The sequence below is a fragment of the Bos javanicus genome, chromosome 23 (genome assembly GCF_032452875.1).
Source record: "Bos javanicus breed banteng chromosome 23, ARS-OSU_banteng_1.0, whole genome shotgun sequence".
Taxonomy (NCBI): domain Eukaryota; kingdom Metazoa; phylum Chordata; class Mammalia; order Artiodactyla; family Bovidae; genus Bos; species Bos javanicus.
In genome coordinates, this window is record NC_083890.1 from 18,337,694 (window position 1) to 18,354,258 (window position 16,565).

Consider the following 16,565-nt stretch of genomic DNA (forward strand, 5'->3'; position numbering starts at 1 on the left):
TATATTGATCCCCTTTAAACATAATCAGTTTAAAAATGTCAGCACTTATTAGATACTGTTAGTGAAACAATTTTTGAGCAAAAATTTCTTAGTATTTCTCTTTTGAGGCAAGACTATTACAGGTTTGTGTTGATCATTATTAAAAACTGTTATATTTGTGAACTTTCTTAATGCTTAAATAAAATAAAATGTGGAAATAAAGTAGATACTGTGATGAATATAATGTTACAACATAACTTTGATTTTGAAACATCTTCTCTATTCCTACTGAATGAGATTTTCAGAGTGGATCTTCTACATATAACAATCAGATTTCTGGAATATTTGATAAAGAAACCCTTCTCTTATGGAGCATCTTTAAATTCCTCTTAGAACACTTGTCTTCTATGCAATGTAGTTTAGGAAATGCTATTTCACATTTTCACAATAAGACCACTTAAACAGTTAAGAATAGAGGCCAATCTGCAAAGAGGGAGTTAATGAGGAAGATTAGTGAGGATTCATTGAAGCCTGTGGTCCCTGTGAGCCACAGAGTATTTCTATTTAGCTCTTGTCATGATGTAATCTTAAACTGGTTTCCTGATTTTTCTCTAAATATCAATTTTATTACCTATAAAGTGGGGAAAACAACACTCATCTTGCTGTGTTGTAAGAATAACACAAAATAAATGAAAAGTTCCTATACAAATATTGTATGTTATTAATCAACTAATACTTTTCTGATTCTAATGACTCTTTCTCAAGAAGTCTTCTAGTATTTTTACTACTACATCAAACGTTCTCTCCTGAAGTAATCCGCAAGTGAATACTGTGTTAGTTGGATCATTAGATTTCTAATATTCAACTGCTTATGACCTAAAGAAACCATTATTTCACATAATTTGACACAATAAATCTTGTAATTAACATTTCTGCCCCACCTTATTTGAAAATTAAAAACTAAATTAAAAATTTTACCCCTTTTCTAAACAATGCTCAATTTTAGGTTATTCTTATATGATAAATATGTGTGTGTGTGTGCTCAGATGCTCAGTCATGTCCAACTCTTTGTGACCCCCATGGACTGTAGCCCTCCAGGCTCCTCTGTCCATGGAATTTTCCAGGCAAGAAGACTGGAGTGGGTTGCCATTTCCTCCTCCAGGGGATCTTTCCAACCCAGGGATCAAACCTGCTTCTTCTGCGTTAACAGGCAGATTCTTTATTTACCACTAGTGCCACCTGGGAAGCCCCATATGATAATAAATATGCCACACATCAAATTTGTTTTCTGAGAACCAGTGGCCCATACCTATGAAAAGGTACTTGGCTCCAACCTACATGATAGATTTAGTACTTACAAAAAATAGACTGAGAAATTTTTACTTCCAGTTAAAAAATATTCTTAAAAATATTTATGAATTCATCCACAATTTCTACTTGGTATTTACATTTTAAAATTAATATTTTATAACATTTTATTTTCCAGGTTGAACACATAAGATGCAGACAAATTTTATGTGCTCAAGACATAAGAATTATTCATGAATGTGAAATTCTATATTAAAATAGTCAAAGCAATATGCTATGCCACTTCTGTTTTTAAAAGTTTAACATGAGGATTTCTTAAAGGAAATTTCTTATTTTTGACTCTTATTTGTCTATCGTGAATATTTATGAAGAACCAATGATATGAGAGCGTCTCCAGCATCCCTAATAGACATAACACATCAAAGTAAATGGCCACAGGGAAGAGTAGTCAGCCTAGAGTCCAGAGGCTGGATTCCAGAGCCCGCCGGGTCATTCACTTACAAGGTGCCACTGGGTACAAGGCAAAGCTTCTCTGAGACGGAATCAAACAACTTTCTCAAGTCTTTGTTGCTGTTCAGTCACTAAGTCATCTCTGACTCTTCTGTGACTCCATGGACTATAGCTCGCCAGGCTCCTCTGTCCATGGGCTTTCTCAGGCAAGAACACTGGAGTGGGTTTGCCAATGACTTCTCCAGAGCATCTTCCCGATCCAGGGACTGAACCCTCGTCTCCTGCATTGGCTGGCAGGTTCTTTACCACTGAGCCACCTGGGGAGCCCTTCTCAAGTCTTAGCCAGTTTTAAAATGCTCAGCCAGATGTCTCACAATTTAAGACAGCCGAGTGGGTTTTGAAGCCGCTCACTTCTAGGGACACACTTAGGTACCATTCAGATAAATGACCATGCTTAAATGAGAAATTTTAGTTTTACTATTCTGCTTCAATGGAGAGCCACCTGGTAACATGTAAGTTCAGGAGGGTGAGATAGCTTTCCACTGTGAATATCATTCAGGAGAAACTAATATATTTAGGCATTACACATGGGATTATGTCATCCCCTTGGTGTACACAGTTTGCTTTCTCTGGCTTTCAAAATTACAGACCCGGTTTTCTGTCAGCCATTTCCAGCACTTCTCACTGAGCACGGGACTGCGCTTCAGAGGAGGCAACCAGGGGCACCACCCACTGCTTGTACACAGCCGGGGTCTAGAGGAAACACATGTCTGACCATCTTTTTCGTGATAGATAACACAGCCCGCTGAGTTATTCTTTGCAGGTGTTTTCTTCAAGAGAAAAAAACAAAATGCTCTAATTGTAAAATCTACTTCATTCACATTTTAAAATGCTTTCTTGTCCTTTGACCTGAACAAGAATATTCCATGATTTTTTTTTTTTGAAAACAAACCATTACCAAAAGCATCTGAATCTTTAGGCTGCAAGGAAATACTCTTCTGTTACACAATTAAATTCAATTAAAACAATTAAGTACCAATTAATTGTCTGATAGAAAAACTCATTTAAAGCTTTTGCTATACTGTTTTTTTAAGGCCCTAAAAGTTTCTTAATATAAGTTTTATTTTATCCTTTACTTTTTTATATTTTAATTTTCTAACATACTAGCATTATTTTCATAATTGGTAAAATGAGGAAATTTTAAAAACTGAGAAAAATGAGACTAGTAATAATTTATGCTTAAAAATCATACCAACTTTGATACATACAACAGCCTCTGAAAACCTTTTTACAATAACTTACACAAATATATAAATTCATATAAACTGAATTTGATGAAGCTTTATAAATCTGAGGCTGTGCCATTTGTTCCATAGATTTCTGTTTCACAGGAGCTAGTAAGCAAAACCTAAATAGTAAGCAAAAATCAAGTGGAAACTATGTACACTCAAGTTGCTGAGACCTTGTTTTTTAATATGACAGTGGTGGTAAAAAAAAAAAAAATCCATTAATGTTCTTCAGTTCAGTTCAGTCGCTCAGTCGTGTCTGACTCTTTGCGACCCCATGAATCGCAGCACGCCAGGCCTCCCTGTCCATCACCAACTCCCGGAGTTCACTCAAACTCACGTCCATCGAGTCAGTGATGCCATCCAGCCATCTCATCCTCTGTCGTCCCCTTTTCCTCCCGCCCCCAATCCCTCCCAGCATTAGAGTCTTTTCCAATGAGTCAACTCTTCACATGAGGTGGCCAAAGTATTGGAGTTTCAGCTTTAGCATAATTCCTTCCAAAGAGCACCTGGGATTGATCTCCTTTAGAACTGGTTGGATCTCCTTGCAGTCCAAGGGACTCTCAAGAGTCTTCTCCAACACCACAGTTCAAAAGCATCAATTCTTCGGCACTCAGCTTTCTTCACAGTCCAACTCTCATATCCATACATGACCACTGGAAAAACCACAGCCTTGACTAGACGGACCTTTGTTGGCAAAGTAATGTCTCTACTTTTTAATATGCTATCTAGGTTGGTCATAACTTTCCTTCCAAGGAGTAAGTGTCATTTAATTTCATAGCTGCAATCACCATCTGCCGTGATTTTGGAGCCCCCCAAAATAAATTCTGCCACTGTTTCCCCATCTATTTCCCATGAAGTGATGGGACCAGATGCCATGATCTTCGTTTTCTGAATGTTGAGCTTTAAGCCAATTTTTTCACTCTCCTCTTTCACTTTTATCAAGAGGCTTTTTAGTTCCTCTTCAACCACGATCAACTTAAAAAGTGAAAATGAACATTAATTTATTCTCAGGGATAATAATCTTTAAGTAGCATTTATATCTTAATGGTATAAACTATAAGTCTGTAAAGAAGTCACATTATAATTCAAATTTTAGTTTTTTCTAGGATTACAAAGTGAGGCTTCTGTGTGTGTGTATCTGTGTGTTTGGTGGTGGGGGAAATGGTTTCTACTTTATTCCATTTGTATTTTTACCTGATTTTTTTTTAGAAAATACACTCCAGCTATTATTGCTACTTCTAATACTATTACTTCTACTATTATTAATGAAATACATTAAGAGCTCATCACTTGTCAAGTTCACAGTACCCCTTAGATTCTATCATGAAGTATGTTCTATTATTATGCCCATTTTACAGATGAGGTAACTGATCCATAGAGAGGTTAAGGAACTTCCTTAAGGCTACTTTGCTAGTAGGTGCAGAGCTGGGATCTTAATCTTGGCCATTTGGTTCTAAGGTCAATCACCATGCAATATAATTTTATATAATGCCAACTACAATGCATAAAAGGATAAGATGACAAGCATCAAAATGTCTCAGGATACCCCAGTTTGCTAAGTACTGTAATGACTACAAGTCACAGGCTCTGAGGTGATTTTCAGAATTATTTAGGAAAAATCAATAATTAAAAAAAGGTAAACTAGTCTTTTTAAATGTTCTTAAGTATTTAAGATAGATACAGAAGCTAAGTCTCCACCACAGAAGATCAGGTATACAGCCATGGGAAAAGTTGCAAAAAAAAAAAAATCTAACTTAAATTAACCTCAGCTTAATCTAAGTTAATCTTTTAACTTCTAGGTACGATACTCTCTTCTGATCTTCTGCAAAGGATTGAGAATAAATGAAAACACTGAAAAGAAAGAAGTCACTGAGTAAAACCAACATGCCAAAGGCAATATAGTTGTAATTGGCTGAGTGGGGACTGGAGGTTTGTAAGTGTCTCCACAGCCTTGTATGAATGGCAGCAAACTGCTGTTCCGTCACACTGTCCCCTCCCTCTCCAACACAGCAGCTACTCAGTGCAAAGCGCTGCTTGTACTCCTTTCTCCCCTCCACCTTCCATGGCTTTAATCACTCCTTTCTTCTACCATTTCAACTTATTATTCCAAGGGGAAGAACTCACTTTCAATTCTTCATATAATGAACCACATTCCTGAAATCTATAATGGTGTAAATTTGTACAATCATTTCACAAGTCATACAGTAGAAGGCAGAATGATGCCACATCAAAAGCACAATTTTTTGGCTTTACTGGTTGACGCTGGAATTCAGTTTCCAAGTAACCTACTGGTTGTCATTTTAATTCTCCAAATTAGTCTCATAGTTTTAGGAATAAACTATGTATCAGTCAAGTTATGGGTAATCTAAATGAGATATCTCATTTATATACACCATTAGACAAGCACTTTATGTTCAGAATAACATGCTGCAAAGACAGAATCTCTATGTTTCATAAATATAAACTAGCTGCTAATGGCGATTTTAGTTTACAAAGGAAATTTCATACTGGAGGTAAGTTAGCTCAGCCTTTCTGCATAATTTAGTTCCAGTCTAAGGTTGCTAGAAAAGCAGCCCACATGCCTCCTCTCCTTTTAGGAGCCACAGCCCAAAGCCCAGGAAGCAAAGTGTCCCTAGAGCAGCATCATATATCACCTCAGGGAGTGGACATCAGGGAACTTAGCATCAGCATCCTCCCAGCATCAGGAGCGTCTCCTCTTAACAGTGAAGGTACGAGGGAACCAGGATCGGCGCTCACACTGTTAGCATATGTAGTCTGCAAATCTATTCTACTCTAAAGAGAAATTTAACTTTAAAAGGCAGATTTCTGTATTGTAATACGTAACACTGCCTGATCCTACTACTCATGACAGACAATGGAGTGGGCGTCTACAGCCCTGTGGGCCGGGCAGATCCTTAGGCAGATCCTTACAGTCCCGGGTAATGGAGTAGACCATTCAAGGCCTGAGGCGTGAAGAAGACTCAGTGTCCGCCCGTGCTGGCCTTCTTTCCCATCTGCTGTTGACGCTGTTCATCTGCTCTGGCAGTGGCTAAGCGGGCCTTCAAGATCGTGGCTTATTTGTTCTATTTTCCAGATCTATTTACACTAAGCATTTTTAAATTGAATTATTAGTTTAAAAAACCATATTGGTTATATGTTTATTAGACAAAAATCATCTTAAACTATATTTGAATACACACACACACACTGAATATTTCAAGTATATTTCCTGCCACATACTACAATCTTGGATTATAAAAGCAACAATACATGACTATCAGGTTAGACACGGAGGAATGAATATATAAGTATACACAGACACACAGTGTCATCAGCCAAGATGGTTCTCAGGTGATCTGACCAGTGTTTTTAAAAACAAAAAACTTGAAGAATTAATGAGCTTACCACCACCACCACTTCCGTGTGAAGAAACATCACAGACCTTGTGATTAGGAGATTTCCCCTTATAGTAGATACATTTTCCTTTATGTAATTTTACCCATTACTTTTAGTAACCATTTTAGGTTATTTCTCAAAACCCCTGTCTCTCTTTGCTACCCTTTAATTAGTTCTAGATTATTATCAACTCTGCCCTTTTCTTCTCTCTCTATTCCATTGCCTCAGACTATTAGTCATTATTTGGCTCTTATCTATGGATCTGAAAATTTTAATCCTTTGTTATAAATTGGTTCTTTCAATTTCAGTTGGTTTTTAAACTCTTCCAATCAACTCATATTTCTCTAAATCTCATCTTCCTTTTGGCTAATCACATAAAATAGTCTCACTTGTCATGTAGGAGAAAAATAAAACAAGAGATACAGACTTCATTCTTTCAATTGTAATAACCTAAAAACACTCATGCAAAAGGATACACTGCTTAATCAGTAACATATGATTAATATAAATATGATGAATCATATATATGACAAATTTAATACATTAACCACAAGTGAAAATAATTGTCACCATTATAGAAAGCTTCTAGAGACAAAGAAGCTCTGACACATTCTCGTGGTCATATTGATAATGCATATGATTAACAATAACCAATGAAAACAAAGAATGCTAAGAAAGCATTCTCTTTAACTGAAACACAAGAAAAAAGATGATGAGATAATTTTGAAGAAATTATGACTTCTATCAACAGATAATAGCAAAATCCACTCAGGAAAAAACATATGCTATGTACGTACGTATGTGTAATGTTACACATACATATTCTGCTTTAGTGTGTTAAAGTAGATGTGAATACGAAAAAATGAAACAAATGGTGAATTATACTGTGCTTTAGTCATAAATCAAACCTAGCTTTCTGAAAATCAAACCAATCCCTTATAAACAGAGAAGGACTTGGAGAAAGTTATATTAACATGAATAAAGATTTTTCTTAAAAGAGCCATAAGATGAGCATTTAATTAACACACATACACACACTCTTTCTTTAGGCTGTTGAAATATAAAGTCTTTAATTCTCCATTAAAAAAAAAAACAAACCTTGATTATAAGCTTTAAAACCATTTGAAGATGTGGAAGACTGTCTGCCTTTCAGCCTACTTCAAAGCCAGTAGAGAAATCATTTCTTCTTCTTCCAACTCAAAGTATGTTTAGGAGCAGAACATCTGATAGAAGTGGTATTGCCAATCTAACCAATTTTAAAATATAAAGTGCTTCTAGCAATATTTGGATACATATAATTTGACAAAAAAAGTTTTATAAACCTAAGCTTTGAAAAATAGAAAATATAAGCCCCAAGGAAAAAAAAAAGCATAATTTGTAATTGAAAGAAAATAATATTTTGTAGAGAAAAAAACTGTTCTTCCAAAAAGAGACAAAAATGACTAACTCTTATTTCCCAAGAGAATTATGCCACTTTTATACAACAAAATTACAGCTACCACAAATTGCTTTCAACAATTCCACTGCTGCTTCATTTGACCACTTGAAAATCAAAATTCTTTCAGATTATAAATATAACTTTTTATAACTCTGTTATTACGTACTGTGAATGGGGAAAGGGGGCCAATCTTGTGGCCGTAGCGTCGGATGGCCTCTCTGATGTGGCTGGGCTGGATGGCATCGCTGTGAGCCTCAACACCACAGGCCGCAGTGCTCTGCGACAGAAAAACACATAAATTGTTACTAAATCAAAAACACACAACACAACTACAGTGTATAAAATATGAAAATAAACTTTTATAAAATGGACGGTTTTTCCCTTAGGATGCACATCAGTGCTGCCATATACTACATCTAACAACAACAAAAAAATTCCATTAGCAAATCAAAGATGACTTTTACATGACCCCTTCCAAGCAGACCAACCAAATGCAATTTTTATGCCCCCAATATTTCACCTAGGCCTGCATGTCAAGGTACAGGAGAATAGAGCTGGTTGTGAGCGGTTGAAAAGTGTCATGTGAGCTTGCTGAAAGAACTACAGGAAGCTATTTTTTTAAAAAAAACATTTAAACATTTATTACTATAAATGTGTCTTGGGAGCTTGTTGGATGTATTTCTGAAATAACCTGAGAGTCATCAATTTTAAAATAAAAAATGTAAAACTGCTATATATTTATTTATAATATAGGGGATGGCCATAGAAGATCATTTCAACCTGGTTCCTAGTTTTCTAAGTGTCCTCTGTGATTCATTTTGATATTTGGCAAAACTAATACAATTATGTAAAGTTTAAAAATAAAATAATTTAAAAAAAAATAAAAGAAAAAGAAAAAAAAACAAAAAAACACAAAATAAAGCAGAAACTATTACTTTAATCTGCCTCATCTGTAAAAGACAAGTTTGAAAGTACACAAAGACACAAGAATGAAAAAGATTATTTGCAATAAGAGTATGGATCTCAACTCAAGAAATGTATGTAACATGATTTTAAAAAAATGAAATAGAGGTATTATATGTTTATGATTTAGTTGTAGGCTCTGGCTTCTCAAATACCTTGGTCTAGATCCCAGCCATTTCAGTTACCAGTTCTGTCAAGTCATGTAAGATACCTGTATTTTAGTTTCCTTATCTGTAAACAGGATAATAATTTTAACTGCTCTATAGGGTTGCTGTGAAAATTAAATGAGTTGATATGTTTAAACTCTTAGAACAATGCCTGACATATGTTAGCTATCAACAGCAGTAGGTTATTATTTAAATTAAAAACAGCACATCCATGTTCTTGAAATGATAAGCTAATGTACTTAAAAGTGCAGTAGGTACCAGATGCCAAGTCATCAACATTAAAGAATCAAGAGAAAGAAATAGTAGCCCATGTATTACTTATCACTCTCATTGCAGAAGTACCATGCTCAGAATTCCTTATAGAGGTATATCTAGCATGACCTCTACTGAGAGTGAAATGGCAAATCTTATCAAAATGAAAAAATACAACCATGTTTGATCCAACAATTTCATGATTTCTAAGGATTTATCCTGCAGATATATTATTATACAGGCAAAAAATAATACAGATAGCTAGACAGTCACTGCTGTACTATCTGAATTAATGAAGCAAATGTTCATAAAGGAGAGAACCATAAAATCAATTATGATACATTCATTCAATGCAATAGAAACCACAGCAACCACCATAATGAAGGAGGCAGCTCCATATAGATTCCTATGGAGCTATCTATAAGACATACTGTTTGAGAAAATGCCAGGTGTACAACTGGATAACCATGTTATCAGCTTTTTTTTTTTTTTTAAAAGGCTGAACAGTACATGCTCATTTAAGCATAGGTTATTTCTGCAAAGACACCCTGAAAATTAGTAACAGTGCAGAATTTCTTTCTCTTGGAGTACAGATGGGTGTCTGGAGCATATGGGTTAGAAGAAACATTTTTCACTGTACATCCTTCTGTGCCTTTTAAATATATTTTTTGTGCCCTTTGCATTTTTTTTATTATTATGAACTAGTAAAATAATTAAAACATTCCTACAAAGAGCATCTAATTATTCAAGCTGAACCTGAAATAAGACTAAAATATAAAACGAGAGCTTGATTATTTTTAACAAGACCTGAAATAAGCCAAATAGGAATATACTCTAGAGTATCTTTCTCAGTTTCATTCCAACAATACCCTAAATAACATAACTGCTGTGCCCACAATAACAAGGATTAAATTATCTTAACCCCTCACTTTGGCACTCATATAAAAGTGCACACATAGTTTTTCTTTAAAAAGAAAAAATGCTTTCTTGATTCTTATCCCAAGTACTTTGTTCCAGTTGGATTATATTAGAATAAATGCAATTATCAAGTACCTGGTGAGGCTAAAGACTCTTTTGTGAGTTGGGCTGGCCAAAAAGTTTGATCAGGATCTCATAGACAAGTGAGAACAGACATTTTGGCCAACCCCATACAACATGGGGACATTCAGTTCAGTTCAGTCGCTCAGTCGTGTCCGACTCTTTGCGACCCCATGAATCGCAGCACGCCAGGCCTCCCTGTCCATCACCAACTATCAGAGTTCACTCAGACTCACGTCCATCGAGTCAGTGATGCCATCCAGCCATCTCATCCTATGTCGTCCCCTCCTCCTCCTGCCCCCAATCCCTCCCAGCATCAGAGTCTTTTCCAATGAGTCCACTCTTGCATGAGGTGGCCAAAGTACTGGAGTTTCAGCTTTAGCATCATTCCTTCCAAAGAAAGCCCAGGGCTGATCTCCTTCAGAATGGACTGGTTGGATCTCCTTGCAGTCCAAGGGACTCTCAAGAGTCTCCTCCAATACCACAGTTCAAAAGCATCAATTCTTCGGTGCTCAGTTTTCTTCACAGTCCAACTCTTACATCCATACATGACCACTGGAAAAACCATAGCCTTGACTAGACGGACCTTTGTTGGCAAAGTAAAGTCTCTGCTTTTCAATTTGCTATCTAGGTTGGTCATAACTTTTCTTCCAAGGAGTAAGCGTCTTTTAATTTCATGGCTGCAATCACCATCTGCAGTGATTTTGGAGCCCAAAAAAATAAAGTCTGCCACTGTTTCCCCATCTATTTCCCATGAAGTGATGGGACCAGATGCCATGATCTTCGTTTTCTGAATGTTGAGCTTTAAGCCAACTTTTTCACTCTCCACTTTCACTTTCATCAAGAGGCTTTTTAGTTCCTCTTCACTTTCTGCCATAAGGGTGGTGTCATCTGCATATCTGAGGTTATTGATATTTCTCCTGGCAATCTTGATTCCAGCTTGTTAAGAGGGCAATATCCTGCAGACAAAGAGGGTAAGGGGTTTTCCAGCGCTTTCCTCTGTGAAAGCTCCTTTCTATCTGAAAAGTGGATTTATTTCTTTGCTACATGGCCATTGCAGAGGGACTCTTCCTTTACTTTCCCAAATAAGTTCTATTTTGGTATAGAATATGTTGATCAAAATCTCCCAGAACTTCTGGCATGGAGATCCAATAGACTTCAGAACACTGAAGAAGGAAGTGTAAGTTAGAAACCACTTGTGGCCACTATTTGTAAGATGGCAGCAAGTAAGCCATCCTGTTTGAATCATGTTATCATTGCTAAAAATAAGAAGTTACCTTATATAAAAATAAGAATATTCAATTTTGTGAAAAATGTCATTAAAATTTCTCTTTTGCCCATTTCTGGTTTATCTGCTATAATTATGCCATTGCAAACACCAGCATAAGTTACCACATGTGCTTCTTCACCCTCTTGATTTGCCCACTGAGTTCTTTGCAAGGAAATCTTTACATCTCAAATGTGTCTGCAGTATTGTTTTCATCTCAAAAAATACCTTCTCATTTCTGTAAACATCCCTTCCCTCACCAAAGTACTAGTAATCTGTTTAAGTTCAAAATTCGTATCAAGTTTAGAATTTTTACTTCAGCAGTGACTTCATAAATTTTCTAACAGTCTTCAAAACTGTTACAGAAGGATTAGTATTAAATTTATGTATTTGCTACACTAATAAAAATATTATGTTATAAATACATATGAAGACTGTTAGATTTATATACCAATTTAGCTTTCTCATTCTGCTTGAGCCCACATCTTGGAATATTCTTTAAATTTTCAAAAATGAAACCCACATGTTTGACAAAATACTGAGTCTTGTTGTCTATAGTGTATTTATCAGAATTTCTGTGGGGACTAAACTCCTAATTTCCTAAAGTCAAGAACAAGGTGGTTGATAAAATTCTTCTTCATGTGTCAGCTGCCCTTCCCCCGGCTGTATTCATATTCCATTCTTGGATTCTTCCATTTTGTTTTTAGTTATGTCTTTTTATTCAGAAGCTGCTGCTCAACACTGGAAGTGGAAGTATCACACGGAGTTCTCCATACTTCCTGGATCTGGGCATTGTCTCTCTTCTGTCCTTGCTGACTTGAACTGAATAAAATTCTTCAACAGTTTCAACACTCAACTGCAGTACAAGAAGTTACCCTGAAACTTCGGTTGCACCAGGATCTCTTATCTGACTCTTTTCTTCCCAACATAAAAGCTGTTGGGAAGAAACAACTTTTTTTTTAATCCTTTCTCAGCTTTCCCCTTGCCAGGTAATCTAATATTTAAGAAGGACCTGGAATCTCAGATAACCCTCTTACTCTTTTCACGACTACATCTTCTGTTAAACTTGATACTTTAGATTCTACAGAGGTGTAACAGAGGAGTAATATGTATCTCCGATCAGAGCAAGGGAAAGGTTAGTAGCCTTCTGTCCCTCACTGACCACATGGATTGATGTATGACCAGAGTGGGCAGGCAAGTGTCTTTTTTCTTCTCACTCTTGTACACAGAGCTCTCTCAGTTCTTCGAGTTTATAGAGGATTTCCCTTCAGATGAAGTTGGGCCACTCCTTGGCTAAAGGCTATAGTATAATACAGTTAAATACAGTTAATTTTCTCATTCCAAAATTTAACTGAGATGTTGTGTAATCTGTCATTCTATGTAAGTAGGAAGTGATTTTTTTTTAAACTAAAGAAATTAACTAGAAAAGGTATTTGAAAAGAATATAATAAAGAATCACCAAATTCAAAGATTCATATATTATAAAATTTGGAAAAAACACAAGATATTATCTATTCTAAACTTTCCCAACTCCCCACATTATAGGTGATACAGTGAAGATAAGGGACACTCCCAAGATTAAAATGACAGTATTAAGATATGATTATACATCAAGTTCCTTGGCTTTCAGTACCATCACAGCTGAGGTTTCCAGTGAGTAAAAAATCAAAATATAGCAAGAGCTTGAATATGGAGTAAGAAATGGTAACCCACTCTAGTATTCTTGCCTGGAGAATTCCATGGACAGAAAAGCCTGGCGGGCTATAGTCCACGTGGTCGCAAAGAGTTGGATACAACCAAGCAACTAACACTTTTAGTTTCCTGAATGTAGAAGATGCGAATAAGTAAATAAAAATAAATAAATTACTTTACATATGCATAATTACCAGGTTAATTATAAATTTCTACGTAGTTTGTAAAGTAAATCCACTGAGGAGGTCCTTAAGTAATATTTTACACTCTAGTTTTAGTTACTGAATGAGTTGGAAAGCACTATAGCCGAAATTCTTTAGAACTACTTTACAATACAGAAGTTCTTTATTGTTCGGAGTTTCCCTTAATAAAGAAGCACTGAGCTCTGTCACTTTGAAAATAGAAGGGGGAATCCAGATACGAGGATGAAATTTAAATGTGCTCACCATCAGTTATAAGATGATATCTTGGCACAGCTCCACTACTAGTAGTGGCAAACAGTTTCTCTTGTGCCAACCAACGTGTAGAGAAAAGTATACATTTTGGACAAATTATAAAAAACAAGTACCTGAAAGCAAAAGAGTGATCTCACCCGGACAAAAACTGAAAGGGCGAGTACTATATATAGGAGGAGGGAATGGCTGTGGGTTGGTTTTCTGTTTTTCTGTTTTAGCCTAAGGGTAGGCCCTAGTCAGTACAGGGTCACGGGACCTTAGAAGCATGAAGAACTGTAGCTCAGAGTTCAGGGCAACCACAGTAGGTGTAAAGAGAAAAAGAAAATCCCAAAAAAGGACAGAATCAAAGAAAGGAAGACAAATATTCAGTGTATAAATTTTACCCAAATCTTTGACTAACTTCTAAGCTATTCCTTCGTGGGACTAAATCCAAGAAACCAAGGTAAAACTAAATAAAGGAAGAGAGCGTCTAGCTGCTGAAGAGGCATTTGAGTTCGGAGTTTATAGAGTTCCATCTAGAAGAGTAAACAGTCTGCTTAACATACATATGAACACACCACCAACACCACCTCTTCTCATAGGAATACTACAGAACCTGAAATCTCTACAATATATTACTCACAATGTCCAGCATATAATTTAAAATTACTAGACATGCAACAACACAAGAAAGTGTGACTTATACTCAATGGAGATCAAAATAATCCAGATAGTTAATTTATCATATGAGAGTTTTAAAACAGCTATTATGAAATAAAAGAAGTTAAAAAATAACAATAAACTATAAAAAGAAATCAAAAGGAAATTATAAAACTGTAAAACAAAATATCAGAAACAAGACATTAATGGATGAGTGTTAAGACTGAACGGACAGTAGATAGAGTTTGGAACATAAGGGAAGATCAACAGAAGTTATTCAACCTGAAGAACAGGAAGAAAAGATTGAAAAGGAAATTCAACAGAGCTTCAGGCACACGTTGAACAATACCAAAGTAACTAACGAAAATATACCTGGAATCTCAGAAGGGGAGAAGAGAGAACATGAGGCAGATAATAGAAATAATAAGAAATAATAGCTGATAATTCCCCCCTCAATTTAAAAGTATTCAATTTTCAAGAGGCTCAGAGGATTCTAAACAGAAAAAATGCAAAAGAAAACCATATCTATGGATATCATGGTCAAACTGCTTAAAATCAAAAATAAAGATATGATTTGGAAAACATCCAGAGAAAAACAGAACATTACAAACACACAAAAAAGCTACAAAATCTTCTGACATGTGATTAAAAGCAGTGGCTCTAATATTTTCTCCCATTCTGTGGGCTGTCTTTTCATTTTGTTCATGGTTTCCTTCATTGTGCAAAAGCTTTTATGTTTAAGTGGGTCCCATTTGTTTATTTTGATTTTCATTACCCTATGAGGTAGATCAAAATAGATCTTGTTTATATCAGGCAGCGTTCTACCTAGTGTTTCCCCCTAAGAATTTTATATATCTTGTCTTACATTTAGTTCTTTAATCCATTTTGAGTTTTTGTGTATAGTGTTAGAGAGTGTTCTAATTTCATGCTTTTACACAGTTATCCAGTTTCCCCAGCATCACTTATTGAAGAGACTGTCTTTTCCCCATTGTATTATATACTTTTGCCTCCTTTGTCATAGATTAGTTAAGCATAGGCACGTGGGTTTATCTCTGGGCTTTCTATCTTGTTCCATTGACCTATATTTCTGTTTTTGGGCCAGTACCATTCTGTTGTGATTACTGTAGCTTTGGATAAAATGATATAATCATTTGGGAAAAAAGTTCTTGTAGTTTCTTTAAAAACTGAGCACATAGCTACTCTATGATCCAATAATTTCATTTCTAGCTAGTAATTTCATTTCATTTACCTATGAAAAATGAAAGCATTTGTCCATAAAGATTTGTACTATAATGTTTGTAACAGGTTTATTCATAATACCCTCCAACTGGACATAGCCTAACTATCAAAATGAGAATGAGTAAACTGATATACAAGCAACTTACTTATCAATAAAGAAGAATAAATTACACTTGTACTTCAAAACATAAACTTTAAAAATACCCTGAGTGAAAGAAATTTCACACAAAAGAGTATACATATTATATTCTCTTTGTATGAGGCTCCAGAAGAGAGAAAACTAAAAAGTCAGAACTGTGTTTGCTTTTCTGGGGATGGTGACGGGATTGCCTGGAAGAGGTGTGAAAGAATTTTTGGAACTGATAGTAATGTTTTTTGTAATCTTGAGAGGGTATCAGAAAACAATGTATTTATATATCTGTCAAAACTCAGCAAATGGTATACTTAAGAATTGAGTGGTACACTGTATATAAACTTTACCTTTTTTAAAAAAGTATAATGTATACATTATAAATTTCTTTATAATGTATACATTATACAAAATTATGTGTTCTGGCACAAATTATACTGATGCCTGCTGCTTACCTTTTAATGTATCAAAAAAAAAGAACTGGTGGATGGATAAAAGAATAATCAGATATACATATAAAGTAAATGTAAATATAGTAAATATATTAAACATAGTAAAATTTTAATTGCAGAATCAGATGATAGATATATGGTATTCACTCTACAATTCTTTTAACTTTTTTGTATGTTTGAAAATTTTTATAATAAAGTATTAGAAAACATCAATATCTTGCTGTAAATTGGCTGTTTCTAAAATCTGATTAATGAGAAAAACAGAACACATGTTCCATCCCTGTGAACTCAGTAAGCTCTCCCTGTGCTGTGCTGAGTCACGTCTGTCTCTTTGTGACCCCATGGACTGTAGCCTGCCAGGCTCCTCTGTCCACGCGGATTCTCTAGGCGAGAATAATGGAGTGGATTGCC

At 35.4% G+C, this 16,565-nt stretch overlaps 1 protein-coding gene across 9 annotated transcripts in view; it reads right to left on the bottom strand.

Moving 5' to 3' along the window:
• SUPT3H (SPT3 homolog, SAGA and STAGA complex component) overlaps window positions 1-16,565 on the bottom strand; it is a 416,365-nt gene that overhangs the window by 82,361 nt on the left and 317,439 nt on the right. For all 9 annotated transcript variants that reach the window (XR_009732847.1, XM_061398331.1, XM_061398330.1 and 6 more), the window contains one exon: window positions 8,027-8,137. Coding sequence is in view for 8 of the 9 variants with exons in the window: in XM_061398331.1 (XP_061254315.1) it covers window positions 8,027-8,137 (111 nt within the window). In the remaining variant the exon portion in view is untranslated. The remainder of the gene's footprint in view (window positions 1-8,026; window positions 8,138-16,565) is intronic.